The 15,905-nt window shown below is 48.0% G+C and overlaps 7 protein-coding genes across 7 annotated transcripts; 4 read left to right on the forward strand and 3 right to left on the reverse strand.

The window, feature by feature from the left end:
- Positions 1-1,344: 1,344 nt before the first annotated feature.
- FPOAC1_009566 (uncharacterized protein) lies at positions 1,345-1,980 on the forward strand (the record flags this gene model as incomplete). The annotated part of the gene is made up of 1 exon (XM_044853990.1): positions 1,345-1,980. The coding sequence occupies one exon, from the start codon at positions 1,345-1,347 to the stop codon at positions 1,978-1,980; it is 636 nt and encodes a 211-aa protein (XP_044706660.1).
- Positions 1,981-2,061: 81 nt separating this feature from the next.
- Positions 2,062-3,873, reverse strand: FPOAC1_009567 (uncharacterized protein; the record flags this gene model as incomplete). The annotated part of the gene is made up of 1 exon (XM_044853991.1): positions 2,062-3,873. The coding sequence occupies one exon, from the start codon at positions 3,871-3,873 to the stop codon at positions 2,062-2,064; it is 1,812 nt and encodes a 603-aa protein (XP_044706661.1).
- A 301-nt stretch (positions 3,874-4,174) lies between these two features.
- On the forward strand, positions 4,175-4,858 carry FPOAC1_009568 (uncharacterized protein; the record flags this gene model as incomplete). Its single annotated transcript, XM_044853992.1, has 3 exons — positions 4,175-4,242; positions 4,307-4,520; positions 4,577-4,858. The coding sequence occupies 3 exons, from the start codon at positions 4,175-4,177 to the stop codon at positions 4,856-4,858; spliced, it is 564 nt and encodes a 187-aa protein (XP_044706662.1).
- A 99-nt stretch (positions 4,859-4,957) lies between these two features.
- Positions 4,958-5,478, reverse strand: FPOAC1_009569 (uncharacterized protein; the record flags this gene model as incomplete). Its single annotated transcript, XM_044853993.1, has 2 exons — positions 4,958-5,281; positions 5,347-5,478. The coding sequence occupies 2 exons, from the start codon at positions 5,476-5,478 to the stop codon at positions 4,958-4,960; spliced, it is 456 nt and encodes a 151-aa protein (XP_044706663.1).
- Positions 5,479-8,272: 2,794 nt separating this feature from the next.
- FPOAC1_009570 (uncharacterized protein) lies at positions 8,273-9,646 on the forward strand (the record flags this gene model as incomplete). Its single annotated transcript, XM_044853994.1, has 1 exon — positions 8,273-9,646. The coding sequence occupies one exon, from the start codon at positions 8,273-8,275 to the stop codon at positions 9,644-9,646; it is 1,374 nt and encodes a 457-aa protein (XP_044706664.1).
- A 2,707-nt stretch (positions 9,647-12,353) lies between these two features.
- On the forward strand, positions 12,354-13,236 carry FPOAC1_009571 (uncharacterized protein; the record flags this gene model as incomplete). The annotated part of the gene is made up of 3 exons (XM_044853995.1): positions 12,354-12,614; positions 12,705-12,773; positions 12,826-13,236. The coding sequence occupies 3 exons, from the start codon at positions 12,354-12,356 to the stop codon at positions 13,234-13,236; spliced, it is 741 nt and encodes a 246-aa protein (XP_044706665.1).
- Positions 13,237-13,561: 325 nt separating this feature from the next.
- On the reverse strand, positions 13,562-15,550 carry FPOAC1_009572 (uncharacterized protein; the record flags this gene model as incomplete). Its single annotated transcript, XM_044853996.1, has 1 exon — positions 13,562-15,550. One exon carries the CDS (start codon positions 15,548-15,550, stop codon positions 13,562-13,564), a length of 1,989 nt encoding a protein of 662 aa, XP_044706666.1.
- Between the last annotated feature and the right edge of the window lie 355 nt (positions 15,551-15,905).

Below are 15,905 nucleotides of genomic sequence, written 5' to 3' on the forward strand. Positions count from 1 at the left end.
GCACGACTTTATATTCCTTGGGCCAGGCCATCGCGGTCCTTCCAGATCATGGCCACATATATTTACAGATTATGTTTGAAGGCGGAAATGACACTTTTGTCATGTTTTGTTTAACTTTACACTCATGTTGGGGATAGAGGTCTTAATCAGATACATGATTGAATCAAGACCTGGAGGAAAATGGAAAGAGTAAAACTGGGGGATGACAAAGGGGAATAACGTAGCGACTGATTTCTACAATGTTGCCTCGCGGCACTTGTTTGAGTTTTGTGTGATATGATGATGGATGGAAAATGGGTTCTGGGTATAAGTGAGGGTTTTGATGAAGGGCTTGATTGGAAATGCATTTTGATTCCCCCGGAGGGCTTATAGTATTTAACGAATTGAACGAACATATTATCTTGTTACCGAATTCCTCTTGCATGATATACTTGATTAAATCCCAGTTGTCTATTATGTGATTGATATTGATTGGTGTAGGCTACAGAGCGAGAGCCAGTGGTGGTGATAGCTTCATGAGATAGCCACAACGAAACACGGCAAGGGTTCAACTCGCTACAACTACAATCACAACACCTCTGAGTCGTAAAAGGGATAGATCCGGCGGCTTCCTATGCACTTGAATGATCATATTCGTATTTTTTGCACACTTTTCACTGCCCATGTTATCCAGTCCAAAAAAAAAAAAAAAAAAAACACAGTTGGCTGCTCCATCTCATCCGTTTGCCATCCCAAATCCCCCCGCACTAACGTGTTCCCACCCGCCACGCGACGGGGGAGAGATCTCTGCAGAGTGAAACCTCCCTCAAGGGTCATCTCCAGTGCTTAGGGCCGCAGAAGTTCCAGCATCGTGAGTTACCTGCACGAGTGGGCGGCCACCGCAGCGTTCGGGCGGGGCGCGGCGGAGGGCTGGAAGTGAAGCACGACCAGAATTGGGGTGGACAGTTGAGCGGGTTTGAACGCCTTCACCGTTGGACCATTACAGTCGAAAATAAGTGACCATTTTATAAGTTATATACCCTTACTCCGATTATGGCAGTGTGGGGCTGCCACCTCCCTGCAGCCACTACAACCCACCTGGAGCTTTAGTGGATGCTTCAGGTGTCTTTAATCCAGCTTCAACCTTCCAACTCTTTGACATTGTTTCCTTCACTACTGGTGTCGCAGATCATGTCGCAGTAGTCTACGCTCCTTTTATGCCTCTTTCAATAATTGACACATATACTCCCACTCGATATACTCTATCATCACCAACAGACCGTCCAAATTGCCTGCTGGAATCCATCATGACCAACCATTGAACGATCAACTCTCCCAATCTACATACATAATCCAACCGCAACGATGCTCTCGATATCGCCCCGTCTTCACATCCGACATCCCTCTCCAACAACCGCCGAATTCACTGTAACGACCCTTCGGCCGCTCCCGCCAGCATTGCATACCCTTGTTCTACTCTCTCGGGTCGTCCTCTCCATCTTCACCCTTCTCCTCCTCCACGCACGCCTGACCCTCCATCCACTACTCGCGTATGCCGCGCCGTCTCTTCTTAAGATCATACCGCCCTCTTACCTCCGTGCACCAACATCAATTGCCTCCGTCGCGCAAGATATACCACTTTCCATACTTGTCCCAGCCAGTATAGCTGTGCTATGGCTGTCCAGTCGAAGAGGCTACATGAGTGAGAGTATCCTGGTCATGAGAGGGTTGGGAGTGCAGACGAGTGAGAGTCCTGGAAGTTACTTGGCTGGCACGGCTACAAGGTTCATACCCACCGAGAAAATCCAGGACATTCTCCTTAATGAAGCGTTCCTTGGGTTCGAGGTTAGGTACTACCTCATTGTCATAGTCGAGGGCGAAGATGATGTGGTGGTTGTGTTCCCGGGCTTATTGCCTCGACGGAAGATCGTAGAAGAAGTATGGAGGGGAGTCAGGAGATGCTTGTACGAGCAGAGAGGCGAAGATAAAGTACAGGCTTGATCAAGAAAATATACCCAGAGGAGCGTTTGCGATTTTCAATTTGGACTTTTTTATGTACCAAAGGTGATATATATCTAACTTTTATTCGTCCATGGCCTCATCTGCCTTTCGTTTCCCAATTCCCTTTTGTGTTCTCATATCTTCCGAGCTAGCATACCCCTTTCTGATAGCATAACGCTCGTTTTGTTCCTCAGGGGACTGCAGCTTATCTTTCTTCATCATAGGCACATAGCGACCGCCCATACGCCCAACATTGCCGCCCTCGTAGACAACTACACTGTTCGCCTGCTTGCCAGCAGGCTCGGGGCGCGTAACTTGGCGCGAAGGATCCTTGCTGCGCTGTGTTGAGACCATTTGCAGGAGCTGGTTCGAGAGCAGTTCGTCCAGCTTGCGCTCTCGCCAGTACGCCCACATACCGTCCATGACACCAAAGGGTCCAGACTTGCTTAGGGCAGGATCATCGGCCAGATACACCCAGTCGAGACCGTCAGTCTTTTCAGCCGCTGGATCAGCCGGGATGTCGTTTTCACTAGGAAAGATACAATCCCAAAGCACCAAGGGCACTTCATCCGCCATCACATAGTTCGGCTTGCATGGGTTGTTTGCTACGTCAAGCATCGTTGTTACGACATCAGGCTTCTCGAGTCGCTGGCCGGCCAGGAAGAGAACAGCAACCATATGTCGAATCTGGTGCCACAAGAAGGCAGAGCCTCGAACCTTGAAACAGTATACCTTGGGATAGTTGGCGCCATCAGTGGGCAACCCTTCGGCGGGAGCAAACTGCGGGCCGGAAAGATAGGGCAGTGCTGAGCTCACATCCCTAACCTCCTCGATATCTGCCTCGTAGATGGTGCGCACAAAGTTTGTGATCTGCTTGCCAGGATCGATCTTGCAGAAGTTGCGGAAGTCGTGCTCGCCCTCGTAGCACTTGGCTGCCTCGCGCATCGCCTCAATATCAAGCCAGCCGTTCCTTGCTCCACTGGCACTTGGCTCGGGGGTGAAGGCGGGTTGTGTGAAGAAGTATCTGTATTGACGCTCGCGGCAGGAGAAACGAGCGGAGAAGTCTGGTGGTGGTGAGGGGCACCAGGCGAGAATGCGAATATCCGGCGGCAAGACACGATTGAGCAGACGAGGGTATTGGAGCTCGTCCTTGATAGGGTCAAAGGATGGCGTCTCATCTTCCATATCTTCTTCGGCGTTCTCTCCAGATTGTCCATCGACAACCATTGTCTCGCCAGCTTCACTCACGCGTCTTCGCTTTTTGGGCACGGGTCTGGCACTTCGCACTCGAAGACCAATGACCTGGCCAAAAGCACTAACACCCTTATCCGTGCGACCGCACTTTGAATACTCGCAGCACTCAAAGTCAACGACACGTTCATCTTCTGGAAAGATGAGGCATGCTTTTGTAAGAGCATTCCACAACTCCTCTTCGATAGATGGAGCGTTGGCCATGGCTTGGAACTCAAAGCCACCGTAGTTCTTGCCGAGGTATGCAAGTTTCAATGCAATATATCGTGTAGAGTATTTGCTGGGGTCCATCTTCCTCTTCACCTTTGGCTTCGTTGACTTTTTGGGATCCCCTGCCTCTCCATTCTGAAACTGAACCACATTTTCAGTCTTTTGCTCTTGAGCAGGTCGACTTCTGAGTTGTGTTTCAAGTTCCTTGACTTTTTGGATAAGACCGTTTTTGGTCCATGACTGATAATTAGACTCGCCAGACATGATGCGGTACTTGGCAGTCTTTCGTTGCTGCTTTGTACGAAATTCAGATGATTTACCACTTGGTGGAGAATCTGGTGAGATCTTGCGGGAAAGAGATCGAACTTGAAGTGGGCTTATTGTGACACTGAGCGGCCTTTGACGCCCAAGACAACGGCCAAAGGGTCTCATGTGAAGTTGGTGGGTTCCAATTTTGGGCGATTATATGCAGGCCCATCAGACTTTACAAGTGGAAAAGGGTTTTGCAGTAGTTTGCAGATGTGGCGTTGATAGAGTATGTGGCTGTGCAAAGCTGCCAACGCCACAGTTGGGGGTGACAGAGATAAGTTACGTACTGCTCTCATCTCATCTCTATCTCTGTCTGTCTCTCATAAAAGAAACGCCATGCCCGCTCATATTCAATTTATCAATCGCCAGTACATCAATCCTAGTTTCGTGCAATCCAAAGTCTCAATAACCCTGGCTTCTTATCATGGACCCTGAAGTGATCAAGATCCTCCTTGTAGGAGACGACAAATGCGGCAAGACTACATTTCTTTCGTACGTAGAGTTCAACACTTCCATTAAATTCCTGGATATCCCATACTAAACAAAACTCGTTCAGCCGACTCAGTGCAGGCGAACGCATCAATCCGATTCCCATGCTTCGTGATATCGACCAGCCTTACATCTTCGGTATCAAAACAGGGACCAAGCAATTCCAGTTCGAGTTCTTTGACACATCGTGCCCTGATAACTGGAGAACTCTGGATCCTGATGCCATCGTCATTTGCTACGATATCAGCCAGCGGTTGAGTCTTATCAATATGCAAAGATATGTGAGTGCTCCAATAGTCATATCTGGGCCAAGGACGAAACAGCTGAGACTCGGTAGTGGATTGACGAAGTTAAAAGGTCGTTCCAGCGTTTCGACACCCTGCCTCTGATCATTCTGGGCCTGAAGCGCGATATGAGATCAGAGGATGATCCAAACGGTATCATTTACCCACAAGAAGCATATACCGTTGCGCAAGCCCTCAGGGCGGATAGATACGTAGAATGTTCGGCAGTGACGGGTGAGTTGTTGAAGCTGGCGTTTGAGGATCTGTGCAAGACAGCGGTGACTCCAACAACAGGCACAAACAGCCAGAGCGCAAGCACATGCGCTATATTGTGAGCTTCCCAGGAGATTAATGCATGGGGCGAGGTGGCAGGTTGTGCGGGTAGTGCAGGTAGTGCGGTATGTAATTTGGCGTTATATTGGTGATAGGATAATTCAAGCAGCGGCGTCGTTCATCGAGACGTCAGCAACACCTTCCTCGGCACCTTCTTCCTCAGAGGCAGGGAACTGGCCCAGGACTTCAGCGATAATACTGACCATGGCTTCCTGCTGCTCTTCGTCGAAACGCTCAGACATCTCCTCAACAACCGTATTGAGAGCAGCGACTGAGGCGGGGCGCAGGTTGATGATCATGACAACTTCGCCCTTGGCGAGGTTGTAGGGCCGCAGGCGCTCAAGAAGTTTAGAGATGCAGCCCTCGGTGTATGACACAGGTTCTTGGCTCAAAGGGCCAGGGTTTGTGCGAAGATACTGGAGAAGCTATGAAGGATGTTAGATGATATTTTCTAGCTATTGAGAGCTATCAGCTGATCAAAATATCTTACCTCACGAACAACCGTCTCAAGATTTGGGGGTCCTCTGCGCTTGGCAGTCTTGTATCGTTCACGTTGTTCTGTGACGTGCTGAAAGACCTCATAGTTTGTGAGAACAGCGGATTGGGCTTCGAGAATCTTCATGGCTGTAGTTGAATTGATTGAGCTTCTTGGGAGCTTTGTAAGATGTAGTGTGAGATATTGAAGGAAGTGTCTGTTGGTGGAAAGAATGAGGCTCTGGGATAGGAAAAAAAGACAAGAGAAATACGACCAATCAAAAGCTTGGACGGTCGGGGGACCTGTTTGCGCTGGTGGGTTAGTGCTTAGAGCGCTGTAGCTTGTACAGGTAATAAACCACCACTTCTACCTTAGTACCTGCTTTGTAGCAAGCAAAAATAAACAGCCTACAAATCGGCTCTAAAAAGCAGCACAAGCCGGCCTACTAATGTCTTCTCTTTATGAATTTTACGGCTATATTTCGTGATGTACGAGGTGTACTACAAAGTAGGTAGGTACCTATAAGACATTGACCACAGAGATTCTTTCTTTTTTCCATGTTTATCCCTCTAATGGCTGATCTCATTGTTACCATGTGCGGATATAGGTAGTTCGGTCCTGGAGCAGTAGGGTAAGCCAGTCACTAGTACTGATGCGCTGTTTATTTGCATGTGACTCTAGGTAGTCTAGCTGGTTGAAAGCTGGGGAATCTGATGGATGTCAACAATGTACGTCAGAGCGCATTACTTTTCAAATTTCATTTTCCCCATCCAATCGATTTGACTGTGTATTGCATTAGCCACACTTTGTTTTCTTATTGGTGTTTTCAGTTCTTAGTATGTGCCTGTAGAGGTTCATAGACTGCCAGATTGGTACTGACCTTTCCAGCCTTTATTCATCCCGGTCATAAAATGTACAATGGCATCATTTGAAAGAAACAATGTCTTTAGCTTGACAAGCATTGGGCATGTTGGCCCATTGCGCGATATTGTGCGCGGAAGAGGGTGGTCGCGTGCGTCTCTACTCCGTAGTGTAAAGAAAGGTATTGGTGGGTGGTGGATATGTTCAAGCCACTGGAACAAAGAATGAGCAGCCTCCTCTTGTGTACTATTATGGACGTACATAATGACAGTAACATGTTTTCATGAGTATTTGTATAACAAACTCTGTCAAGTCACACAGAGCACTATGCATGTAATACAGATCAACTGACCGGACCGCCCTGTCAGGCTGCAGGTTCAGTGGCGCACAATCACAATCACAGTCATTGGTAAGCGGAAGTACTGATGGAATTGAATTGTTTGTTGTAGTTCCAACAGGGATTTCTTGTTTCATACATCCGGAGAACGGTACAAGATGGCGGTCTAAGTCTGTTTGTCTATACTACAGTGATTATCCCTGCTCAGCCTCTTATCTAGCTGGACTTTACTCTGTATGTAACAGGCATTCATGAGGACTCCATACCTGTCCAATACAGGGAACATCTACGGATACCTCTGACGACTCTTTTGGCGGGGGTGGGTACAGCCTCCAGTCTCATGCTGAATGGAGACTATACTCAACTACTCATACGGAAGCTTCAATTGTAGATAGGTAGTAAATTGAAACCGAAATTGTGTTTAAATATAAAAACTGTATCAGATACTAGGTAGTTTAGGTAGTTTTCAGTCACCTCAAAATAATGAAAATTAGGTATATTGTGGTATGATCGGAGTTTCCGGATTGTGCCTTCCCATCTTGAGTAAGTTTGCCATGTCTGAAAGTGCATCGCCGATAGGTGCAGCCATTTCATCATCTTTTGCACCTTTCACCTCACATTTTGCATCCCGCATTAGCAAAAATGACTGAGCATTTAATTTTCAAGCTGTCATTTTATTATACCTTGAATCTTCCTTTTCATCTCTGTCATCTTTCTCAACCACGATATCTCATCTCATACCATCGCATCTCCTCCCCAGTCCAGCCATCTCCACTCCTCCACTTACTTTACTTTCAGTTGACGAGCCACTCGATCCGAGCTTGACTTTTATCTTATCCATTTAATCATTAGCTATTACTCCCTTCTTATTCTCCTTCAGCATTTTCTTATTCTTCGAGACGATCAAATCATTTTTTCGTCTCTACGAACCGCAGCTTCAAGATCAGTTCCAGTCCTCACCTGAAACTCTGCGTCGCCTCCGACACCGGCATTGCAGTTGCTATTCATCTATTTATGTACTTGGGAAATCCCTGCCCTGCCATTCGGCATTGAGACCTGCTATTGGCACCATCCCAGTGCAGTACAGTGACGTCGGTCTGGCCTTGCTCCGACTCTTCTGTGCGTCAACTTCCGGCCCTGAGGCCTGAGCCCCTGCAACAAACACAGGCTAATACAGAGCCAGCTTTCACGACATTGCATTACACTGCTTTATTGGCGAACCCTTCCAACGACAACACTTCCTGAGACAGCCATTTCCAATCATAATCATACCTCCGCCAACCACAAACAACCCCACTACGCACGCACGCTTGCCCATGCTGCGCTCCAACAACCTGGGGCCGCCATTTTAGGAAGACGTTTTAGAGACGGGGGGAAAAATCACAACGATTTCTCTGCTAGGTTGAGCTTGGAAATTTTTATCGCAAAACTTTACGACTTTACCTTTGAACTACCTCAGGCTTCGTCTATAACTCACCTCACCTCGTCTCGTTTCAGTCTTTTTACCTTTCTCCGCTCTCATCAACTTCAGTCGAAGCTCCATCCCACCGCTAGAAAGTTCTTGACTCGTTCGCTTTCTTCCCCTCATAAAAAAAAAAAAACTACGTACTCACCCCTCCGATTCGGGGCCCCTCCACACACCCCGTTTTCCGCTTCCGTCCCTCGCCGCAGTCAAAACTTTTTGCTCATCTAGCCGACGACACTTCTACTTCAACTTCAAACCCACACAACTTCACCTTCAATATGGTGCGCAATATCGTTGTTTTGGGAGGTAACTCCCACCCGCAACTCACAGAGAATGTCTGCCACATTCTTGGCGTCCCGGCCAGCAATCGCATTTTGGGAAAATTCTCTGGAGGCGAAAGCCGTTGCGAAATCAAAGACTCGGTCCGTGGTAAAGACGTCTACATTATACAATCCGGTTCTGGCAACGTCAACGACAACCTCATTGATCTATGCATCATGATTTCAGCTTGCAAAACTGGCTCTGCGAAGCGAGTGACTGCCGTTGTGCCTCTCTTTCCTTACTCCCGACAGCCTGACTGGCCCTACAACAAAGCCGGTGCTCCTTTGTCGCAAATTTCTGGCGCTTCCAAGGACTACACATTTGAAAGTGTTCCCCCTACACCCCGCCCTGGCGGTCCCAAGTCGGCTGGTCTTCCCAATGGCGTCAACAACTTGACCGAGAAGCTCTCAAAAACAGCTGAGGCTGCCAACGGTGTAAATGGTACCAATGGTCACCCTACACCTCGTCGTTCAGACACCATCTCAAGCACTACCTCCGAAAACCGCGGTCACCACCCCGAGAACTCGACCTCCTCGCAGAGGAATGCTTACACCACACATGACTACGAGAACCAGTCCAACATTTCCGTATTCCAGCCCAAACCCGGCTACAAGCAGTGGATTGCCCAGGCTGGTACCCTTGTTGCCGACTTGCTCACCTGCGCGGGCGCCGACCACATTATCACCATGGACCTCCACGATCCTCAATACCAGGGCTTCTTCGACATTCCCGTCGACAATCTCTATGGAAAAGCTCTGCTCCAGAACTATATCCAATCTAACATTCAAGGCCACCAAAACGCTGTCATTGTCTCTCCCGACGCCGGAGGCGCGAAACGTGCCACTCTGATCGCCGACAGTCTCAAGACAGACTTTGCTTTGATTCACAAGGTAATCCCACCAACCTCTGATCTTCCCCATGATGATCAAAGCTCATTTAATGCTTCAAAGGAGCGACGGCCCATCCGATTCACCGAGCATCGAAACGCGAGTATGATGTTGGTTGGTGACGTTTCGAACCGCATCTGCATCCTGGTCGACGACATTGTCGACACCGGTAACACTATTACACGAGCAGCGAAACTTTTGAAGAAGGAGGGCGCCACTAAGGTTTATGCCCTTGTCACACATGGTGTCTTCAGCGGCGACTCCATTGCTCGAATCAATGCTTCCTCTATTGACAAAATGCTGGTCACCAACTCTGTTCCTCAAGAAGAGCATCGCCGACTATGCCCCAAGCTTGAGGTGCTTGATATCTCGCCGGTGTTTGCCGAGGCCATTCGTCGCGTCCACCACGGAGAGTCCATCAGCGTGTTGTTCCAGCACAATTAAGGTGTCGGTATCGCATTCACGGTTTGTCTACAAAATTCCAGCCTCGATAACGTAGGGGCGCGAAGAGTGTTTGAAAGATCTGACCGCGGACCAGGCAAACACCGCTTTTTGCCATTGATGTCGCAGGATCTTATCCCTCCTTGCAACATATTCAAATGACCTGGGATTTTCTTATTTGGAGTTTATTGGGGCACATCCATACTATATTGCATATGTCATTCGCCAGATATGGCTTACTGGCATTTTTTTTCTCTCTCGACTTTTCCTATTCACACTCGTCTACGTATCCTGATAAGGAATGGGTTATCACACAGCCGTGTGTGAAGAGGGTTATGGGAGGAAGGGGTTGTTGAACGGTTGCAGCACGGGTTGGGCACGTACTTTTCTTGCTTTCTGCGATGCTGCACAATTTCAACTATTCCTGTACCTGGACTGCTATACTCCTTCTTCCCTGGGCCCAGACTCTTCTCTTTTGCTCTACAAAAAACTTCCCTAAACACGTGTCAAGGTCTAACACCTGTATCTCCCTTTTCTTTTTCTGTCCTTTAGGTTGGAAGTAAAAGTGGTATGTTTGGGGGTATGAACGAAAGAACATTCCTCGAGTGTTTGGTTCACTTATCACAGTTCCGTAATTGCATAGAAGTGAAATCAAATCGTAGAGATTTGGTTCAGCCAAAAGTTTAGACACATGCTGGTCCTGCTGTTGTGTTGTTACAGGAATCCAGGCCAGTATAGTTAAGTTAGCCTTACAAATGGCGATGCCGTAAGAATAAAACAGAAATGCGAAAAGAAGAACAATTGGACATTGACATGCCTCAGAATTGGTCTTATTCAATGAACTAAAGCAACCTCTACTCTAAGCTTTGCGGGTATAAAGAAAAATTACCTGCACAGTTTAATTTAAGACAATGAAGCAATAGATATCAAGGGCATACTTGTACAATAGAAGTCCATGATTGGGGGAACTGTGTCCAGTGGTATAATGAGATAATTCGTGAAGAGCGAGTGGTCTTGATGGTCCCGTGACCGAACTTACCTGACCCAGGGGCAGTTTTTACAAGATCAACTTGTCAGTCGAGGCGGCATCCTTGCTTTCTATGATTCGTTGGGATATATATGACATTGAAATCGTTTCAATATTACTCATATGAAGGTGCCCGTCAGTATCTCTTATTCGTCTGTTCTGATGTATCAAGTCGAAAAAAGATGGTGTAATTCATCTGTCAGGGGCTCACAGTCAGATCCCAGCCATTAAAGAAGGATACCGCTTGAAAATTTGAGCAAAAGATATTCAGTTGTTTTCCACCAGAATTCTGGATGCTCATACGAACGTATTGATGCTTCGTTTGTAGCACCAAATAGGTAATAGCGTGATATTGAGAATAGGATAATTCATTTGGGTTGGTGAGGGGTAAGTTGGAAGTGTTTGCGTTGGATCATCCTCCCTCAGCAGCGCTGGCGCAAAGCCTAAGGAAGTGGGATCGTCAATTACCTATGTTCGGAGTTGGAATGAAAACGGAGAGAAATACTCTGGTGTTGTCCATGTTAGCCTCGGTTCAATGGACCGATAACTCGGGCCCACCATGTTCGGCCCGCCCGCAACCATGACACGGCTCATGAGACCTACTATCAGCTGTGAATGCCGAGCTTGATCGGGACAAAATAAAGGATTGTTTGTTTCACAAAAGGGGGCGGGGAAGGGGAAAGTTGTGTGTTACATGAATTGTGTATCTGCTCTACAGTTGTAATGCCATATCGAATCATCATGGCTTGTACACAAAACACCGTGCTTTAGCTGCCATGAGCTTGACTTTACCCCTCCACACCATACATCCATCGCATGGGCTGGCTATTATATGCATGTAGAAGGGCAATCTCCTGTCAGGGCAAAGCCAATCCTTGGGCACCAGTTATGCAACATGTGCTTCTTGTCTCACCTAATTGGGATCCTTTGTCTCATCATGATACAGACTATCCATGTCATCGTTATTGCATTGAAAACCCCCCAAAGAAATAGTGAGGCTCAGAACTCCGATAAACACACTATAAGAAGCGAGAGACTTTTGTACCACACGGATTGCTGCTGCTCGGCATCGTCTCTCGGCTCTGCACTTCACATAGCTCTCAATCTCTTACCCCGCTAACCAAGGCACAGGTATAAGAGGTCTTCAAAGATCCTACCAAGATTGTCCGACCAGGGTATGACAACTAAGGAGAGGAGATCCAACTAGATAGTTAGTTAATGGAGTTGCCGTACGTTTTCGCGGGGCTAGCGGAGGTGCTACAAACAGGGTCTAGACCAGCCAAACTATGAATTGCTTCGGTGCTGCGGAGCTCCAACCAAGAGACGTCAAATGCCAATGTACTATCCGCATGCGGACAAACTACATGGGCAGACTTCTCGGATACTAGGTAGATAAGAAAGAACATCTCTCTATTATTTTTTTTCCTTTTTGCAATTCTCCTGTCACATCGATTTTGATTCCTCTTCCCAAGGCTTTCAAAACCTAGCTCCACTTACAATAGGTAGACCGAGGTCCCAAGCTTATACTGCCGATCCCGATAGCTATCTCTCAACAAGTCTCACACCACATTGTCGAGTATCCTTACTTCGACTGTAAGTAAGACTTGTCAATAAACCTCTCAATTCTCATCCTAACTAGAGTTATCAACTATTCAGTTCGACTTTTCGCCCGAAACTATCGCAATGGCTCCTCTCACTCCCCACTGGCAGCAGCCCTCTCACCCAGACATTCAAGAAGTTGTCGTCGTAAACGCCCAAGAATTCACTACCAAGAGCATCTCTCGGGTCTCCCTTCCACCCTTTGCCGTATACGCAAAGTTCGATTTCCCGCCTTGCACACCCGCCAGCGAGCCCACCTACGCTACTGTCCAGACTGGCCGTGATACCCACCTCAGCTTGAACAGTGATCTGCTGTACATCAACCATTCTTGTGAACCGACTCTTGTTAGTTTATCTACCTGAAGGATAATTTCCTCGATGTTGAAGGAGTCCGTTATCTTAGTAAGGAAGTTTCAATTGACATTGAGAATGTAGCTTTTTGATGTGGGAAACTTGAACATCCTTGTCGGCCCCAAGGGCCTCAACGTCGACGATGAGCTGACAGTTAGTCTAGCTCTGTCCAATCTCGTACGGCATTGGCTAATGGTACAAATAGTTCTTCTACCCCTCCACCGAATGGCACATGGCCCAGCCTTTTGACTGTCTCTGCGGGACACGTTCTTGCCGTGGTCGCATCTCGGGCGCTCGAGACATGACCCAAGCCCAGCTTGATGGCATGTGGCTTAACGGTCATATTATACAGCTCCGTGCCGAACAGGCTACTCGCTCAGAAGACCCCACAGCCAATGCCCTTCGAGATGCTGTTCTTCATGCTGAAAAGGTTCTTGAATCAGCTCGTCTTGCTCTACGCTCCTACACCAGCAACGCGCACGCTCAGAATGGAATCGCCAACTTCCCCTCCAAATATACCAACGGAATTCTCGGGAAGGCGGCAGGGTTGGAGCATCGCGGCCCAACCTCTCGTGAGTTGAGCGGAGAGATGGGTGGTGATACTGTCTGTGCTTGAGCGCCAGGGCTTCGATGGTTGTGACATGTAAATGTCGCTACTGTTGAAGGACCCTCTGGTATGAAATAAGTAGGTAGTCACAAATAAAATTCGTTCATATGACTCTGGAATTTCGTAAATTCGATGGAAATGACAAAACATCGTTTCTGGGCTCATCGGTGGTAATTCTGATGTCCTTGCAACGGTTATTGTCAAATCGAGAATGGACTCCTCCTCCAACCCCCTTCTAGGGCACCATGACTTTGCATTTTTTGTCGAGGTTTCATTGTATATACGACTGAAAGTTGATGCTCATTACAAGTAGCGATCATATACTACTCAACGATCACACACTCTGACGCCCTCGTTCCCGTTGCTTCGAGTCAGTCCAACGATTCCAAGCGTTGCGACCTTTCTCCGAGCCTGAGCCGCCACTGTACTTGGATTCCTGTTTCTCCCACTCAATTCTTTCACGACCACGGCGTGCAAGAAAAGCTCGTGCAAACTTCCATGCCTCTGTGTCAGCCAAATTCCAGGCCTCTAGCGATGCACGCAGTCGAGTTTCGACGGTCGATTTCTTGAAGGCCACGACCTTCTTAGCATGCTCCAATAGGGCTCTTTCCCTGATCTGCCTCTCTTGCGGGGTCGCCCCCTTTTCCTGAGATGTATCATGTTGCTGGGGTTGAGGTTTTCCCAGTCTTGTGTCCGTGTCGAACTTATCTGCTCGTTCCGCCTTTGCTTGTTTCTCAACTTTGACTGCCTCTTGCTTTTGGTTCTCTTCAGATTTCCTGTCGCCAACAATACGTGACTCTCCCAAAGCCTTCGGAATTCTGAACCCAAATTGCCACTCCAGATCAGCAGGAATACCACCTTCAGCTGTCAGCCATAGTGCATACGTAGGTGCTTGCTCATCTGCCACTGCTTGCTTGAAACTCATAATGCGTGAATTGCTGGAGACTCTCGAGCCTAACAGACCTTTGGTGATCGTCTCAAGCCAAGGGTCTCGAGGGGCCTTCTTACGAATCCAGCTCACGTCGACCCTTTCCTTGCCACTAGTCAAGGTGGCAAGGGTCCAGGGGTGGGGAACAGTACCGATCGCAAATGCGTTGGTTGAATTGTGGTACTGCTCAGGAATAACGACTTTCATCGATTTAGTACCGGTAGCGCACTGAGTACATCTCAAAATGCCCGGGGGACATGACGTTGGGATGGGATTGTCGGGGCAAAAAGCGAGTAGATTAGCAAGTTGAAGAGCGGGCGTGATCATCTCAGATGTGTGTTCGGAAAAGGGGCTGAGAACCTCGATACCATCCGGGAAACCACTCTGCCAGGCGGCATGTAGATGAGCATTGATTAATCTGTCAAGAGCGCCCAAACCTTTAGCCCGTCCATTGGTGAGGCTATCGTGAACCTTGGGATATTGCTTTTCGATGACCTCTGGACTGTAATTTGCCAATGAAATTTGTGCTCTGTCGACCCTGAAATCATTCTTAGTTGATCCCTGGAAAACGCTCTTGACAGTCTTGATAGCAGGAGTGTCGATGAGTTTTCGAATTGTCTTGGTGATGTCCTTCTTTGACCCTACGATGAGAGAGTCTCCGAGGCCTTTCCATTTGGTCACAGCCGGATACTTGCCCCTTCTGAGAAAAACCAAGAGAGGATCCTGAGCGTGCGCGATTGGAAATAAGGTGTGGTCAATAAGAAAGCCAGTGCCCATAGACTCCCAAGCTAGCCATCTTAGTAGGTCTTGCTTTAGCTCGGACTGAAGCTCAAGTCTTTGTAGTTCCTGATACTTTGGATTTGTCATGGCTTCTGAGGGTCCCAGAATGGTCGGTCGGAAGCCCTGGGCCCACCAAGCGCGTCGCCAGGTTAAGAGTAACTTGCTTTCGGCATCCTTTTCTTCTTTTGTCTTCTTGATTGTCGCATCGTAGTAACAGTAAACAAAAGAGCGGTCATGGAGTGGGGGAAGAAGAGCTCTGTCCTCGTCAAGTGTGAGCGAGCTGGAGAGGGGAACTGACAGCCATTTCCAATCGGCCCACCACGAAGTACCTTGGAATGAGTCCTGTGCACGAATCGGAGGAACATGGGAAGGTCCTTTGAATGGATTCAGTTCGGTCACGCCTTTGTTTAAAGAGTGACGAAAACCGGACACTGAACTCTTGATTTTGTTCGAGGCACCTTGCTTTGCGGCATTTTCAGGAGCGGCGACTGGCACGGCATTGGGAGACAGAACGGCAATGATAGAATAGATGAAAGCGATGAAAACAAGGGCGGCATAGGTCAAACGGCGAGAAACAAAGCGGCGCTGCCTGCCGAAGAATATACTGATAGCCATTGAGTAACAGCTGGGTTGCGACAGTCGGTAATCACAAACGAATGGGAGAAGTTGTTAGAACTCGGGTGTTGCTATAGTAGAAAGATGGTAGAACGAGAGCCGCGAACCTGCTGATTTTCACATCTGAAGAAACATTTAGGCAACGAGTGAAGAAGCGAAGAGTGAAACATAACATGTGAGAGCACGGAATGTGCGGGTGAACGCACACTCTCAATTAGTACTTACCTATGGGAATCACCTAAAGCAGATTGCTCGGATGGACAAAAGAGGCAGTCACAAAAGGAGCGGGAGTAAGAGTTTAAATATGAGAATTACTGACAACTAAAGATCTCTTTGGTCAGAGCTCTAGGGGTCC

Source organism: Fusarium poae, chromosome 3 (genome assembly GCF_019609905.1).
Source record: "Fusarium poae strain DAOMC 252244 chromosome 3, whole genome shotgun sequence".
Classification (NCBI taxonomy): Eukaryota; Fungi; Ascomycota; class Sordariomycetes; order Hypocreales; family Nectriaceae; genus Fusarium; species Fusarium poae.